The 18,267-nt window shown below is 40.2% G+C and overlaps 1 protein-coding gene across 5 annotated transcripts in view; it reads left to right on the forward strand.

Annotated features, from left to right (window-relative positions):
- Positions 1-17,381, forward strand: part of RUFY2 (RUN and FYVE domain containing 2) — a 67,830-nt gene extending 50,449 nt beyond the window's left edge. For 2 of the 5 annotated variants that reach the window (XM_053586399.1, XM_053586400.1), the window contains exons 16-18: positions 12,382-12,430; positions 14,608-14,685; positions 15,055-17,379. In XM_053586399.1, the coding sequence (XP_053442374.1) occupies positions 12,382-12,430; positions 14,608-14,685; positions 15,055-15,198 (271 nt within the window). In that variant the 3' untranslated portion in view covers positions 15,199-17,379. Of the gene's footprint in view, positions 1-12,381; positions 12,431-14,607; positions 14,686-15,054 lie in introns of all 5 variants that reach the window. The other 3 variants (XM_053586402.1, XM_053586398.1, XM_053586397.1) reach the window with 2 other exon arrangements.
- The last annotated feature ends 886 nt before the right edge of the window (positions 17,382-18,267 follow it).

The raw sequence follows: 18,267 nt of genomic DNA on the forward strand, positions 1-18,267 counted from the left end.
ACCATTTGTTAAATAGGGAATCTTTTCCCCACTGAATGTTTTTAATTGGCCTGTCAAAGATCAAATAATGGTAAGTAGCTGGGTCCATCTCTTGGTTCTCTATTCTGTTTCAGACATCTACTTCTCTGATTTTGTGCCAGTACCATGCTGTTTTGATCACTATGGATATATAGTACAGTCTCAGGTCTGGTAGAGTGATTCCTCCTGCTTTGTTTTTATTGCTCAGTAATGTTTTGGCTATTCGAGGTTTTTTCTAATTCCATATAAAACGAAGTATTATTTTTTCAAGATCTTTAAAGTATGACAATGGAGCTTTAATAGGAATTGCATTAAAATTATATATTGCTCTGGGCAGTATGGACATTTTAACAATGTTGATTCTTCCCAGCCATGAGCATGGTATGTTTTTCCATCTGTTAACATCTTTGGCTATTTCTTTTCTTAGAGTTTCATAGTTCTCTTTGTAGAGATCTTTCACGTCCTTTCTTAGGTGTACTCCCAAATATTTCATCTTCTTTGGCACTACTGTGAAAGGAATAGAGTCCTTGACTGTTTGTTCGGCTTGCTTATTGTTGGTATATATAAAGGCTACAGATTTATGGGTGTTGATTTTGTAGCCTGAGACATTGCTATATTCCTTGATCATTTCTAAAAGTTTTGTAGTAGAATCCCTAGTGTTTTCCAGATATACGATCATATCATCTGCGAAGAGTGAAAGTTTGATCTCTTCTGACCCTATGTGGATATCCTTGATCGCCTTTTCTTCCCTAATTGCAATGGCTAAAACTTCCATTACAATGTTAAAGAGCAATGGAGACAATGGGCAACCTTGCCTGGTTCCTGATCTAAGTGGAAATGATTTCAATTTAACTCCATTCAATACGATTTTGGCTGTGGGTTTGCTGTAGATGGCCTCTATTAGTTTAAGAAATGTCCCTTCTATACCAGTTTTCTTAAGTGCTCTGATCATGAAGTGATGCTGGATATTATCAAAAGCTTTTTCTGCATCAATTGAAAGAATCATATGGTCCTTATTTTTAAGTTTGTTTATGTGTTGAATTACATTTATAGATTTACGTATATTGAACCAGCCTTGAGACCCTGGGATAAATCCGACTTGGTCGTGGTGTATAATTTTTTTGATGTGTTGCTGGATTCTGTTTGTTAGGATCTTATTGAGTATTTTAGCATCAATATTCATTAGTGATATTGGTCTATAATTTTCTTTTCTTGTTGGGTCTTTCCCTGGTTTGGGGATCAAGGTGATGTTTGCTTCGTAGAATGTGCTGGGTAATATTCCTTCTTTTTCTATATTTTGGAAGAGGTTTAGTAGTATAGGTACTAGTTCTTCTTTAAAGGTTTGGTAGAATTCTGACATAAAGCCATCTGGTCCTGGGCTTTTCTTTTTAGGGAGGTTTTGTATAGTTGATGCTATTTCAGAACTTGATATAGGCCTGTTCAACATTTCCACTTCATTCTGGCTAAGTCTTGGTAGGTGGCATACTTCCAGGTATTGGTCGATTTCTTTCAGATTTTCATATTTGTGAGAGTAGTTTCTTATAGTATTCGTTAAGGATTTTTTGAATTTCTGAGGGGTTTGTTGTTATTTCATCATTACCATTTCTGATTGATGAAATTAGAGACTTTACTCTTTTTTTCCTGGTTAGGTTGGCCAAAGGTTTATCTATTTTATTGATCTTTTCAAAAAAAACAGCTTTTGGATTTATTGATCTGTTGTATAATTCTATTGTTTTCAATTTCATTTAATTCTGCTCTGATTTTGGTTATTTCTTTTCTTCTGCTGCGTTTGGGGTTGACGTGTTCTTCTTTCTCCAGTTGCTTGAGATGTTCCATTAAGTTATTGACTTCCTCTCTTTCCGTTTTCTTGAGGAAGGCTTGCAGTGCTATAAATTTCCCTCTTAGGACTGCCTTTGCAGTATCCCAGAAGTTCTGATAATTCATGTCTTGATTGTTGTTTTGTTCCAAAAATATGGTGATTTCCTTCTTAATCTCGTTTATAACCCATGTATCCTTCAGCATAAGGTTGTTTAGCTTCCATGTTTTTGTATGGGTATGCAGGTTCCTGTTGTTATTGAGTTCAACTTTTATTCCATGATGGTCTGAGAAGATGCAAGGAATAATTTCTATTTTTTTAAATTTGCTGAGGTTAGATTTGTGCCCTAGGATGTGGTCGATTTCGGAGTATGTTTCGTGGCCTGATGAGAAGAATGTGTATGCAGTTTTTTGGGGATGAAATGTTCCGTAGATGTCTGTTAAGTCCAGATGTTGAATGGTTGAGTTTAAATCTAAAATTTCTTTGCTTAGCTTCTTTTTGGAGGATCTATCCAGGACTGCTAACGGGGTATTAAAATCTCCAACTACTATGGAAGTGGAGGAAATCGAGTTGCTTATGTCTGTTAGAGTTTCTCTTATAAATTGAGGTGCATTGTGGTTGGGTGCATAAATATTAATAATTGAGATCTCATCATATTGAGTACCTTTAACAAATATGAAGTGTCCATCCTTATCCTTAATTATTTTGGTTGGTTTAAAGCCTATTGCGTCTGCGAACAGGATTGCAACGCCTGCTTTTTTCTGCTTTCCATTTGCCTGGAATATAGATGACCATCCCTTCACCTTGAGTCTATATCTGTCTTTTAATGTAAGATGCGATTCTTGGATGCACCAGATATCTGGTTTGAGTTTTTGTATCCAGTCCGCCAACCTATGCCTCTTTAGAGGACAATTTAAACCATTCACATTAATTGAGAGTATTGATAAGCCTTTCGAGAGACCGGTGGACATTTTTAATCCTTTTGCGACTGTGGAAGTTGGAATTTGATCAAGAAGTTTTTGGGTGGGTTTACTTTTGTGGTGGAGTATTACGCTGGTCTTTATGGAGGATAGGTCTAAGAATGTCCTGGAGAGCTGGTTTAGTTGTGGCAAATTTCTTCAACATGTGAATGTCATTGAAGTATTTAATTTCTCCGTCATAAATGAAGCTCAGTTTAGCTGGGTACAGGATCCTGGGTTGAAAGATATTTTGTTTTAGGAGATTAAAAGTCGATGACCATCCTCTTCTAGCTTAAAAGGTTTCAGCAGAGAGATCTGCAGTTATTCTGATATTCTTCCCCTTGTAGGTAATGGTTTTCTTTCATCTGGCAGCTTTCAGAATTTTCTCCTTCATATTAACTTAAGTGAAATTGATTATGATGTATCTGGGGGATGTCTTATTTGGGTTGAGTTGTGCTGGAGTTCTGAAACTGCTATCTGAATTTCGGAAATCTCTTGGCATGTCTGGAAAGTTCTCCTTCATAATCTCATGGAGAAGAGACTCTGTGCCTTGTGAAGCCACTTCGTCACTTTCAGGGATCCCTATAAGACGGATATTGGTTTTCTTCAAATTATCCGAGAGCTCTCTGAGAGAGTGGTCTGTTTTTGCTCTCCATTTCTCTTCTTTGAGGGTTTCTGAGCGTTCGAAAGCTTTGTCTTCAATGTCAGAAATCCTTTCTTCTGCTTGCTCCATTCTGTTACTGAGGGATTCTACTGTGTTTCTCAGATCTTTGAGGGATGCAACTTCTTGTCTAAATGTGTCGAATTCTTTGGTCATTTGGTCTTTGAATCCATTGAATTCTTGAGATAACTTTTGGAATTCTAATTCGATCTTATTTGCTATCCAGATCCTGAGTTCAATTTCTGACATCTCAGCTATTTGTTTGGGCATGGGGTCTTGTGCTGTTTCTGCCCCATTGATCCTTGGGGGAGTTGATCTACTCTGATTATTCATATTGCCAGAGTTTTTCTGTTGATTTCGCCTCATGATTGTTTTTCACCGTTGCCTCTGGCTGTCCTCAGAGTTGGGGAGGTGTCTCTCCAAGATTAGACCCCAGCAGGATCACTCTATTGTTGCTGGATCTTTGTAGGGAGTGACCCTGTGTAGTTCCTCTGGGGCTGCTCTAGCTAGGAAGTTCTGATTGTAGAAGCAGCTCCGTTTGTGACATATCCGGATCCAGCAACAGGGCTGGGGGTGGTGCACAAAGTTCTGGGAGTGCCAGGCGCCCAGTGTCTTTGGCACAGAGAGCCCAAGGCTCCAGCAGTCTCTGGCCAGGAGAAGAGCTCTGCCCAGGGGCAGGGAGGGCTCCAAAGGGCACGCAGCTACCAGAGTCCCTGTCCAGATGAACCGGCTAGTGTGGAAGCGGGGAGGACACAGGAGGGAGGGCGCAGGGTTGCGTGCCTCCCGTAGTTCCTGGTCAGGGAATGTGGAGGCCCGGTGAGTGCGGGTCACCAGTTGGGGGTCGCAGCACAGCTCTTATGGAGGTCTGGGCGGCGCCAAGCCCAGGAGTTTGAGGTTGCTATGAGCTGTGACGTCACGGCTCACACCCAGGGCAACAGCCCACCCAGGGCAACAGCCCAAGGCTCCAGTGTGCCAAAACCGTCTCACTCTGCCCCTAAGGATTAAGGCTGTAAGGCAGCTCAGCCACCGCCTTTAGGCTGCTCAGTCAGTAGGTTACTTTGACCCGCCCAATCCTTGCTCTGAGACCCTGAGGGCGGAGCTTGCCGGGGCAGTTCTTTCACAATGGCTTCCTGCGCCCAGCTCAGTGGCTCAGTCTGGGGCCCCAGACAATGCCCAAAGTTCTCCACACTCCTGCTCAAGCTCTCCCCAAGGCAGTTCAACTGAGTGCCAAGTCCAAGAACACCAAAACAGTTCACAAGTAAGGCCTTTCCGGTTTGCAGTCTCACTGCTGCTTGTCCTTACCGTTGCCAGCGTGATTAGGTTGATCGAACACACGCAACCACTTGCCAGTTTTCCACTGTTTTTGTCCTCCTTTTGGGGTCCAGAAGTCCCTTGCTGGCTCCCTGTATCCTCAAAGGGATGATAATAGGCAGATCCCACTGGCCAGAGATGCCTGGAGTCTTGTCTCCCCAGACTCGCTGTTCCCAGTTGCAGGGAAGCTGTTACTCCTGCCCAGCTATTTTTAATCCTCCCAAAGTGCTAGGATTATAGACATGAACCACCGTGCCTGTCCTTGTTTGTAAAAATTTTGACTCAGTACAACTGAGTAGAGGTGGGGCTCACTCGAGCTGGTCTCGAACTCCTGAGCTCAAGTAATCCTCCTGCCTTGGCCTCCTAGAGTGCTAGGATTACAGCCATGAGCCACCGCACCAAGCTTGCTTGAAAATTTTTGATACCCCCCATCTCTACTAAACATAGAAAAAAAAAAAAAACTAGCTGGTTGGCACCTGTAGTCCCAGCTACTTGGGAGGCTAAGACAAAAAGATTGCATGAGCCTAAGAGTTTGAGGTTGCTGTGAGCTATGACACTATGGCACTCTACCCAGGGTGACAGAATGAGAATCTGTCTAAAAAAACAAGCAAAAAAAAAAAAACTTGCTATTTTGACTTAGATCTCTTTGACCATGAGCTAGGTTGAGTATCTGTAGTTCTTTGTATTTGTAGTTTATTTTCTGTAAACTGCCTGTTCATATCCTTAACATATTTTGTGGTTGGATTGCTCATCTTTTTCTAATGGGATGTATGTAAATTAATTGTGCACATCTTTTTCCTCCCAGTTTGTCTTCCATCTTTTTATTTTATGACATGTATTTTTCCTTGCTCATATTTGGATCTTTATAGTGCAAATTATTGGAGTTTTCCTTTATTGCCTCTGAGACCATAATACTTAAAACATGGGCAGCATCAGTTTTAGGTCAAAACATATTCTATCCTTTCTCAACTCTTGCAGTGACAAGAATTTAATCAGGGCTGGAGAAGGGATCAAAGGCCCCTGTCCATTGAGTTTTTCCCAGAGGGTACCAATTTATTTGCTGAAACACTTTTACTTCTCTTCTAATATCACTCACAGGAATATAATATCTTTCTGCCACTTAGCAGCTATGTGACCTCGGGTCAACTGTAATGTCTTTAAGCACATTCCTCATTTGTAAAATGTAGAGTTAGAAAATCACTAAAGTGTTCTTTTTCTAGTTAATTGAGGGGAAATATGTATGTGAAAGCTCCCCATACAGTGCCTTTCTTCATTACAACCAGAAGATGAATGTCATTGTCTTGACTGTAAAATGAACAGGTTGGATCTGAAAGTTACTTCCTAGTCCTTACATCTCAACCTCAGCCATTTTAAATATAAATTGTTATTATTATTATTATTATTTTTGAGACAGAGTCTCAAGCTGTTGCCTTGGCTGGAGTGCCGTGGCATTGTAGCTCACAGCAACCTCCAACTCTTGGGGTCAAGTGATCCTCTTGCCTCAGTTTTTTTTTTAATGGTTAATTTTAATTAGAAGTATACTTTTAGCCCAGCCTTGTGGCGGGCGCCTGTAGTCCCAGCTGCTTGGGAGGCTGAGGCAGGAGAATCACGGAAGCCCAAGAGCTAGAGGTTGCTGTGAGTCCTGTGACATCATGGCACTCTACTGAAGGCGATAAAGTGAGACTCTTTCTCTACAAAAAAAAGAAAAGAAGTATACTTTTGAAAATGAATTATTCACTTTTTTTCTTTTTTATTGAGACAGAGTCTCACTTATTCGCCCTCTGTAGAGTGCTGTAGAGTCATAGCTCACAGCAACCTCAAACTCTTGGGCTCAAGTCATTCTTTTACCTCAGCCTCCCTAGTAGCTGGGACTATAGGTGCCTGCCACAATGCCTGGCTATGTTTTTTGTTTGTTTGTTTAGCAGGCCCAGGCTGGGTTCAAACCCACTAGTCCCAGTTCATGTGGCAGGTGCCCTAAACACTGAGATACAGGTGCCCCCTGAATTATTTACTCTTATTGGTTTCTTATTGAAGGATATTTAGAGAATTTTTCTTTTTTTTTTTTTTTTGCAGTTTTTGGCCAGGGCTGGGTTTGAACCTGCCACCGGCATATGGGGCTGGTGCCCACCCCTTTGAGCCACAGGCGCCACTCGAAGTTTTTTTTTTTTTCTTTGAGACAGAGCCTCAAGCTGTTGCCCTGGGTAGAGTGCTGTGGCATCACAGCTCACAGCACCCTCCAACTTCTGGGCTCAAGTGATTCTCCTGCCTCTGCCTCCCAAGTAGCTGGGACTACATGTGCCCACCACAATGCCTGGCTATTTTTTGTTGCAGCCATCATTGTTGTTTGGTGGGCCCAGGCTGGATTCAAACCCACCAGCTCAGGTGTATGTGGCTGGTACCTTAGCCGCTTGAGCCACAGGCACCGAGCCAAGAGAGAAGTTTTGGTAGATTTAATCATTGTCCTTCTGAGTGAATTATAATTGTAATAGACTAATTTGAGAATTAAAGAAGTGAAAATAAGCTTGAAGAAAACTATTCATATTTGAAAAAAACATGGAACATATAAAATATTAGGATGGAATATTCAAGGAAGAGAATCTAGGGTAATTAGTGTATCTGTATTATACTGACCGACAGGCTGGGTGCAGTGGCTCACACCTATAATTCTAGCACTCTGGGAGGCTGAGGCGGGTGGATTGCCTGAGCCCATGGGTTGGAGACCAGCCTGAGCCAGAAAGAGACCTTGTCTCTAAAAATAGCCAGGCATTGTGGTGGGCACCTGGTAGTCCCAGCTACTCGGAAGGCTGAGGCAAGAGAATTGCTTAAGCCCAAAAGTTTGAGGTTGCTGTGAGCTGTAACGCCACCCAGGGTGACAAAGTGAGACTCTGTCTCCAAAAAGAATAAATAAATAAATAAATAAATAAATAAATAAATACATAAAAATAGGGATCTTGGAGCGTGATACACCTTTTGGGGGTAAGACACTATAAGAGGGACTTTACCAGGAAGTATGGAGAAAACTCACAGCACTCAAGCTAGACCTCCCATTTGATCCTGCAATCCCATTACTGGGCATCTACCCAGAAGGAAAAAAATCCTTTTATCATAAGGACACTTGTACTAGACTGTTTATTGCAGCTCAATTTACAATCGCCAAAATGTGGAAACAGCCTAAATGCCCACCAACCCAGGAATGGATTAACAAGCTGTGGTATATGTATACCATGGAATACTATTCAGTCATTAAAAAAAATGGAGACTTTACATCCTTTGTATTAACCTGGATGGAAGTGGAAGACATTATTCTTAGTAAAGCATCACAAGAATGGAGAAGCATGAATCCTATGTACTCAATTTTGATATGAGGACAATTAATGACAATTAAGGTTATGGGGGCGGAAAGCAGAAAGAGGGAAGGAGGGAGGGGGGTGGGGCCTTGGTGTGTGTCACACTTTATGGGGGCAAGACATGATTGCAAGAGGGACTTTACCTAACAATTGCAATCAGTGTAACCTGGCTTATTGTACCCTCAATGAATCCCCAACAATAAAAAAAAAAAGGGACTTTACCTAACAAATGCAATCAGTGTAACCTGGTGTCTTGTACCCTTAATGAATCTCCAACAATAAAAAAAAATTGTAAAATAAAATAAATAAAAATAAAAAATAAATTATAAAAATATATACTGACCAGCAATTTAATATGCATGGAATACTTTCTGAAAGATAACTGGATTTTTTTTTTTTTGCAGTTTTTGCAGTTTTTGGGTAGGGCTGGGTTTGAACCTACCACCTCTGGCATATGGGGCCAGCACCCTACTCCTTTGAGCCATAGGCACTGCCTGGACTTTTCCTTATCTTCATTGAGGTTTAAATTGTAGCAAGATGAATTTTTTAGATTTTTTTTTAAGATACGGTCTTACTTTATTGAGAATCATAGCTCACAGTAACCTCAAACTCTTGGGCTCAAGTGATCCTCTTGCCTCAGCCTCCCAAGTAGCTGGGACCAGGGGCGCCCACCACTATGCCTGGCTAGTTTTTAGTAGAGATGGGGTATCACTCTTGCTCACGCTGGTCAAACTCCTGAGCTCAAGCAATCCTTCTGCCTGAGCCTCCCAGAGTGGTAGGATTATAGGTGAGCCACTGTTCCCAGCCCAAGAATTTTTAGTTTAGAAAAAGAAAATTATTGGGACTCTTCCAAGTCTATATTCTATAAATATTCTGTAAATGCTATCCTTTCCACATAAAGATAATTATAGATTTTTTTCCCCTTAAAGGTAAAGGTTTCAGGATTATCAGAGGCTTATGTAGTTTATGGATATTTTCCTATGGCATCATAATTGATTGTATCACATTCATTATATTTATTTATTTATTTTTGGGAAGAGTCTCATTCAGTTGCCCTGGGTAGTGTTCTGTGGTGTCATAGCTCACAGCAACCTCAAACTCTTGGGCTCCTGCCTTAGCCTCTCATTTATCTAGGACTACAGGTGCCTGCGACAAGATCTGGGCTAGTTTTTCTATTTTTAGTAGAGATGGGGTCTCACTTTTGCTCAAACTCCTGAGCTCAAGCAATTTACCCATCTTGGCCTCCCAAAGTGCTAGGATTACAGGCATGAGCTACTATGTCTGGTCCCATTTATTATTAATTAATGACAGGGTCTCATTGTTTTGCCCCGGCTGGAATATGGTGGCATTATCATAGCTCACTGCAACCTCAAATCTGGGCTCAAGTGATCCACTTGCCTTAGCCTCCTGAGTAGCTGGGACTATATAGGTGTGCACCATAACGCCCAGCAGATTTCTTTTTTTAAACATTTATAGAGGCGGGATCTTGCTAAATTGCCTGGTAAAGACCAGATAAGCTGGTCTTTATCTTCTAGTCTTACGGGATTCTCCCACCTCAGCCTCCCAAGGTTCTAGGGTTATAGACAATGAGCCCCCATGCCCAGCCATTTATGTTTCATTTTCACCCATTTCTATGCTGTTTTCATGCAAAAGTCAGAATATTTTCTCACACTTAAAATACGTGTTCCTGGGCTGGGTGTGGTGGCTCATGCCTGTCATCCTAGAACTCTGGGAGGCCAAGGCAGGTGGATTGCTTGAGCTCAGGAGTTCAAGACCAGTCTGAGCCAGAGAAAGACCCCCTCTCTAAAATGAAAAATAGCCTGGTGTTGTGGTGGGTGCCTATAGTTCCAGCTACTTAGGAGGCTGAGGTAAGAGAATCACTTGAGCTCAAGAGTTTGAGGTTGCTGTGAGCTGTGACGCAACAGCACTCTACCGAGGGTGACAAAATGAGACTCTTGTCTCAAAAAAAGAAAATATAAAAATAAAATGTATGTTTCTTAATGAAAGCTAATTAATACAAATAATGTGGATACCCATTTCCTCCCTATGTGGAATGAGCAGAAGATATTCTCATACATTATGTTTATTGGAATTGTAACTGATGCCCTCTTTCTTTGGAATACTTTGGCAGTATGTATCATAGTTACACAATCTTTTGAATACATATATTTATTTATTTTTATTTTTTTGAGACAGAGCCTCAAGCTTTTGTCCTGTGTAGAGTGCTGTGGCATCACAGCTCACAACAACCTCCAACTACTGGGCTCAGGCGATTCTCCTGTCTCTGCCTCCCAAGTAGCTGGGACTACAGGCGCCTGCCACAACGCCCGGCTATTTTTCGGTTGCAGCTATCATTGTTGTTGGATTCAAACCTGCCAGCTCAGGTGTATGTGGCTGGCGCCTTAGCCTCTTGAGCCACAGGCGCTGAGCCTGAATCCATTTTGTATTTTTTATTTTTTTTTTGCGGGGGCTGGGTTTGAATCTGTCACCTCCAGTATATGGGGCCGACGCCCTACTGTTTTGAGCCATAGGTGTCACCCCTGAATCCATATTGTTAAATAGAAGCATTTTAATCATAAATATAGCAATACCAGTAAACTTTTATAAGTGTTTTCTGTGGTGAATGTCATTATGCCTCTTTCATTCCATATTCAATTTTCCTATATAGCATAGTGTGGCCATTATTCCCACTAGAGTCAGTTTTCCTAAAGCACATTATATAGATACCCATTTAGCCAAAAATTTTTTATTGTTCTCTCAACAGTACTTTTATTTATGTATTTATTTATTTATTTATTTACTTACTTGAGACAGACTCGCAAGCTATTGCCCTGGGTAGAGTGCCATGGCGTCGTAGCTCACAGGAACCTCCAACTCTTGGGCTCATGTGACCCTCTTGCCTCACGTTGTCTATTTTTGGTAAGGAGAGGGTCTTTAGTAAGGAGAGGGTCTTGCTTTTGCTCAGGCTGGTCTCAAGCTCATGAGCGCAAGCAATCCATCCGCCTCAGGCCTTCCAGAGTGCTAGGATTACAGGTGTGAGCCACTGCGCCTGGCCTCAGTAATACTTTTAGAGTGTATAGTTTTACACATTTATTATTTCCACTTCAAGAGTCAATATAAGCTAGATGAAAGACTGGCAGTGTGCTTATATTACATCTTGGAATGAAGAGTATCTGTGGGACAAGGCAGGTTTGTAATGTTGTTTCAATAGCAGCAACTTTAGTATTTGATATACCTTTTGATCCAATAATTTCATTTCTGAGAAAAATAATGCAGATGTTTTAGTCATTCCAATTTTAATGAACAACTTTTGTGGTTAAAAATTTGAAGCAAGTTGAAAGTTCAGCAGGACATGATAATTATTTTTGTATTGCTTTGCATGTTATATATCAACTATTATAGTGATGTGGCAGATACTTAGTAACAAGTAACAGTAGCTGTAAGCTGTTCAGGGTAGATTAAGTGAAAATCATTGGTCATGGAAAACATGTAGAGAAGATTATCTCTGGGTAGTGGGATTATTTATATATTTACAAAAAGTGGAAAAGTAATTGGGTAAATGGTGGGACCACACCTACGGTACATCTTACAAGGGTACATGTGAAACTTACTAAATGTAGAATATAAATGTCTTAACACAATAACTAAGAAAATGCCAGGAAGGCTACGTTAACCAGTGTAATGAAAATATTTTAAATTGTATATAAAACCAGTGCATGGTGCCCCATGATGGCATTAACATACACAGCTATGATTTAATAAAAAAAAAAAAAGTAGAAAAGTATCACTGTGCCTTCTGCAATATTTTGTTCCTTAGCATTTCAGTATCTGCTGAGAAATAGTGTGTACAGTGATTAGCATGTGGGCTTTGGGGTCATAGACCAGGGTTTGTGGTTCAGTTACTCTTACGAGTGACTGGACTTCATCAGGCCTTTTTTCACTTTTATAGTAGTTTTTGTGAAGACTAAATGAATGCAAAGGTTATAGTGTGTGGCACACAGTAAACACAAAGTAAATGGTCATGATCATGTGAACGTGCTACTATTTCTTTCCTTGAAAAACAAGTTATAAATCTAAAAAGTAGGTTTTTGCTTTATAACATTTAGAAAGTATAGGAAAATAGGAAATATTCCACTAGCCAGAGATGATCATTAGGATCATATACTATATCACTTTATAGCCTATGAAAAACCAGTATCTAATAAATTACTAGATATTCTATATTTCAATATGTGTACTAAAATTTGGACTTATTTGTAATCTTTTTAGATCAAAACTTAAAATAGAAGATATAAAAGAAGCCAATAAAGCATTACAGGTGAGTAGCAAATGTTTTCCTCAAGTAGGAAAGTATAGATACATGTGAAATTCCCCAATAGATGGTAAAGCCTTATATAAAGCCCAAGTATTTTTTTTTTTTTTTTTTGCAGTTTTTGGCCAGGGCTGGGTTTGAACCTACCACCTCTGGCATGTGGGGCCAGCGCCCTACTCCTTTGAGCCACAGGCGCTTCCCAAAGCCCAAGCATTATTAATGAATCCCAGGATGTATGAAGGTGAAAGCACTGAATAGGGCTTTGGATAATGGGGATTCAGCTCTTCTTTGTTATCTCTAGAAATCATGTTATTGATAATCTTCTTGTTGGGAATTGACTTTGGAAATGATTTAGAAATAATTTTGTCCACTTCCTTATAAAGTGGGGCATCATAGAGTGAAATTGCCTTTTTTTTGTAGAGACAGAGTCTCACTTTATTGCCCTCAATAGAGTGCTGTGACGTCACAGCTCACAGCAACCTCCAGCTCTTGGGCTTAGGTAATTCTCTTGCCTCAGCCTCCAAGTAGCTGGGACTACAGGCGCCGGCCAAAACACCCAGCTATTTTTTTGTTGCAGTTTGGCTAGGATTGGGTTTGAACCCACCACCCTTGGTTTTGGGGCCAGCACCCTACTCACTGAGCCACAGGCGCCAACCCACTTTTTTTTTTTTTCTTTGCAGTTTTTGGCTGGGGCCAGGTTTGAATCCGCCACCTCTGGTATATGGGGCTGGCACTCTACTCCTTTGAGCCACAGGCACCGCCTGAGATTTTTATTTCTTTTTTTTTTTTTTTTTGTGATTTTTGGCCGGGGCTGGGTTTGAACCCGCCACCTCCAGCATATGGGACCGGCGCCCTACTCCTTGAGCCACAGGCGCCACCCGAGATTTTTATTTCTTAAAAATACCTTATCCAGGGTGGTGCCTGTGGCTCAAAGGAGTAGGGCACCAGCCCCATATACCAGAGATGGTGGGTTTAAACCCAGCCCCAGCCAGATACTGCAAAAAAAAAAAAAAAAAAAAATTCTTATCCTAGGCTGGACACAGTGGCTCACACCTATATTCCTAGCACTCTGGGAGGCCAAGGTGAGTGCATTGCCTGAGCAATGAGCAAGACCCCATCTCTACTAAAAAAAACCCAGAAAAACTAGAGGTGTTGTTGGGGGCACCTATATTTCCAGCTCTTGGGGAGCTGAGACAAGAAGATTGCTGGAGCTCAAGTTTGAGGTTGCTGTTAGCTGTGACTCCACAGTACTCTACCCAGGGCAGCAGAGTGAGACCGTCTCAAAAAAACAAAAAAACCATCTCATCCTGGATATGATCAAATATATAGTTATAGCCGGGCGCGGTGGCTCACACCTATAATCCCAGCACTGATGGAGGCTGAGGAGGGAGAATTGCTTGAGCTCAGGAGTTCGAGACTCGCCTGAGCGACAGTGAGACCCCGACTCATGAAAAAAATGGAAAAACCCAGCCGGGCGCAGCGGCGAGCGCCTGTAATCCCAGCGGCTTCCGGAGGCTGAGGCAGCAGGGTGCCCGCAGCCCGAGTCTGAGGTTGTGGTGAGCTACCACGCCCACTGCACTCTGCTCAGGGGCATAGGGTGGGACCCTGTCTCAACAACAACAACAACAACAAAATATATATATATGTATAGTTATAAAATGAACCATGTTTGATCATATTCAAGAAATTAACCATTACCCAGTTTCACTAGCATTATATGAGCAATCTTTTTTTTGTTTAAGTCAGAGTGTCACTATGTCGCCCTTGGTAGAGTGCTTTGGCGTCACAGCTCACAGCAACCTCAAACTCTTGGGCTTAAGCAATTCTCTTGCCTCAGCCTCCCAAGTAGCTGGGACTACATACACCCGCCTATTTGTTGTTGTAGTTGTCATTGTTTGGCAGGCCCAGGCTGGATTTGAAACCGCCAGCTCCAGCCGCCGAGCTATAGGCGCTGAGCCAATATGGGCAATCTTGTTTTTAATATACATCTCCTCTCCCAACCTAGGATATTTTGAGGCAAATTTCATGCATACTTCATCTACAAATATTTAAGTATATGTCAAAGAACAGAACTTTTGTTTCTTCACATTTATTTCTATAAATGTTCTTGGGCAAAAACATTTTCACATGTAATTTTTAGTGTTACCAATTTGAGCTTTAATACTTACTTTTCTTCCTACTAGGGACTGGTGTGGCTAAAAGACAAAGAAGCAACACATTGTAAACTTTGTGAAAAGGAATTCTCACTCTCTAAGAGAAAGGTAAGGGAACTAGGGAGTCCAAAAATTTTGGTGCAAAAATGCTTTCAGGACATGCATGGTGGCCTATAATCCTAGCACTCTGTGAGGCCAAGGCAGGAGGATCCCTTGAGCTCAGTTGGAGACCAGCCTGAGAAGAACAAGACTCCATCTCTGCTAAAAATATAAAAATTAACCAGCTATTGTGGCAGGAGCCCATAGTGTCAGCTACTCAGGAGGCTAAGGTAGGAATATCCCCTGAATCCAGGAGTTTGAGGTTGTTGAGAGCTAAGCTGTTGCTGTGACACTCTATTCTGGGTGACAGAGACTTTAAAAAACAAAACTTTATATTTATTCATAATTTTTTTTCTTTTTTTTTTTCTCTTTTAATAGCACCACTGTAGAAACTGTGGGGAAATATTCTGTAATGCCTGCTCGGACAACGAATTGCCTTTGCCTTCCTCACCAAAACCAGTACGAGTCTGTGATTCCTGTCATGCATTGCTCATTCAGAGATGCTCATCTAACTTGCCATGACTCCAGAACTGAGTATCAAAGCACCTACAATGAATGTTATATATGATATGTACACAAGGTATCCAGACAGCCAGCCCTTCATGAGCAGCTTTCAGCCAGTATTGGTACCATTTTTATTTTCCACATATTTAACTCATGGTAAATTGTTGTGACGTGGTATTTCCTTCCTCATTGTTATTCGAAAAGAACTTAGCAGAGCATGCTTTCAAAAAACTTTAGCCTAATTTTTAATTAGTAATAATCATGGAACACTTAACTCCACTGAAAGGCCAGACAGCATAGCTAACACACATTTGCCTTATCTTGTAAAGGCCTTCTTAAACATAATACTTTGGATTGTTTTATTCTTCCAAATTCTGTCAAGTTCGTATTTTGATGGTGCCTGAAAATTTGTCTTAATGCACTTTAAAGTTTCATGGTTCTCATGGAGACTGGAAATGCATAAAACTTTGTAAGATTTGTCTTGGTAAGATTTCAACTTATTTGTTCCTTCTTCTTTCCCTCTTTTGCAACAGAAAAGGCCAATATTTTTCCCTTAAAAATTGCCTTTTAGTCTTTCCAAAATTATTAACGCTTACTGATACCTTTCAGATAGCTGATTTAACTAACGGGGCATTATTTGGCCTCAACATTTGTCCTTGTAATCTTGAAAGTAAGGTACATATATATACAGCATGATACTTTTTTACCTTTAATTATATATACTATTTGCAGATCTTCTCAAATGCTATCTCCCCACTGATGACTATCTTTAAGGTTGTTCTGACCCCAATCCAAAAATGAAAAAACAAATCCCTCCCCTGGGAAAAAATTAAAACTTTGTCTTTTATATTACACAGATTTGAATATGTTAAAAGAAATTTCATATTGCCATTGGAGGAACTTTTAGGAAACAATACTCTGTAGTGGTCTGCCACTGTATTATATATATATATTCCCACAGTAAAATCCTTCCCAGTCTACCGAGCACCTCCATGCCAGGGTATTGAGCAGATGAAAATGTCGTATCATGAATATGTTTGAACTATTTCATGTTGAATCAATGAACACTAATCTGATTACACTAGTTATAGCATACTAAGAATTTTATCTGTAAATATCGTTACCTCTACATAAACAGCATCACCATTCAGTATCTGTTTAAGTTTTTAGCCATGCACTTCAAGTTTGTGAGCCTATCAAAAATATATTTGAATTTTACATTACCTAGAAGCATTACACTTTGTGATTTAACAGACCCTTTCCCCTCCCCTAAGATGGAGTTACTCTACAGATCTTTCCTCGTATTTACTTTCATCCAGATTTAAAATTCTCTGCCAAAGCATGAGAATAGTATTTTATTTGAAGATCTGTTATCTCTAAACTCATAATTAAATTTCCAGCTTTTGAAATCAACTTTAGGTAAATCTGACAAAGATTTTTAGGTGGTTTTTCTCAAATACTAACAGAAATGTCCTCAAGACAGGAATTATATTCTTGAACCATTTTGTATTGAAGGGATAGACTAACATTTTTATGACTGCTGAAAATGAGAAGCATAAATGAAAATTTTCAAATAGGTGTTTGTTTTATAATCATGTTTGGAACAAATTTTAAAGTTGTTACATAAATTCCATGGATGATTTCATTGAATAAACCATGACTTATAGTCATCCTTTAAAGTTTTTTGCCATCCTAAACGTGTCACCTTTCATCTGGACTTTAGAAGTGGCTTTTATTAAAGCAACCTGCTTCATTTATTTTGCCTTAAAAACTTTTAAGTTTGTGATTACAAACCTTTGATTTACTCTTCAAAGAGTTCACATACCATTCCCTCACCTAGCTAGCACTACAATAATGCTATTATGGTGCCAAGGAATTACAATTCTTCTAACCTGTAATGTTTTAAAAATAAAATGTGAATTTTATAACCCAAATAAAAGTTTGAAAAAATTAGCCTGCTTAAAAAGGGCAACTTTCATTTCTAGCACTTCATACTTTTACTGCTTAAGGATTTTAAGGGGAAGATAAAAGCACATGTGACGGTTTTTTTGTAGAGACAGGTCTAACTTTATCGCCCTCAGTGTACTGCCCTGGCATCACACAGCTCATAGTAACCTCAAACTCCTGGGCTTAGGCAATTCTCTTGCCTCAGCCTCCCAACTAGCTGGGACTACAGGTGCCCACCCCAAAGTCCAGCTATTTTTTGTTGCAGTTTGGTTGGGGCCAGGTTTGAATCCGCCACCCTACCCACTGAGCCACAGGCACCGCCCCACATGAACTTTCATAAAAGATAAGTAGCTAGTTAAGGGAAGTGACTGCTAGAGTTAAAATGAGTCAAGAGACTCCAGGCAAGGAGTCCAAGACCAGCCTATGCTTATGTAGCAAGACCCTGGTAATGTGTACTCAATAGTCTGTTTCTCTGGAAACTGAGGCAGAAGGATCACTTGAGCCCAGAGTCTGAGGTTGCAGTGAACTCTGATGATGCCAACTTTAATCTTAGCTTGGGTAACAGAGCAAGACTCCGTCTCAAAAAACCAAACCACCTCTTCTACCAGCAGAAAACACTCCCTAGGAGTCAATTTTCTAATCTTCAATTAGGTATCTATCATATATAGTATTTCCTACCAGTTTGATATATAATCAGTAGCCGACACAAAGCATTCTAGGACAGACGCCATACTATTATCTCCCACATCGACATTTATTACGTTAGTAACATTTCTAGCAAAAACAAGTAACAAGTTCAATAACTGAATTCACATTGACAGGTTTCATTTTGATCCATTAGCCAATTTGGAAAAAGCCGTTATCGATCAAAGGGATTAAAATTAAAAAGCACCGTTTCCTTGCTACATGTAGTATTTTTAACTAAAACTCCAAGCAGGTTATTAGCTGCAAAAACCCAACTGCAGACTTGTTTTAGTTGAGTATAACATGGACTTATCTCTTATATTTTTAAATAGTCATTTACACATTTTTTAAAACCATATGCTCCATTGAGCAGGAAACTGAAAATACATCTGTAAAAATTATGTTCCATAGTAAATACCTATGTACTTATACTGAATTCTCATGTCACCGAGAACC

This window comes from Nycticebus coucang, chromosome 3 (assembly GCF_027406575.1).
Source record: "Nycticebus coucang isolate mNycCou1 chromosome 3, mNycCou1.pri, whole genome shotgun sequence".
Classification (NCBI taxonomy): Eukaryota; Metazoa; Chordata; class Mammalia; order Primates; family Lorisidae; genus Nycticebus; species Nycticebus coucang.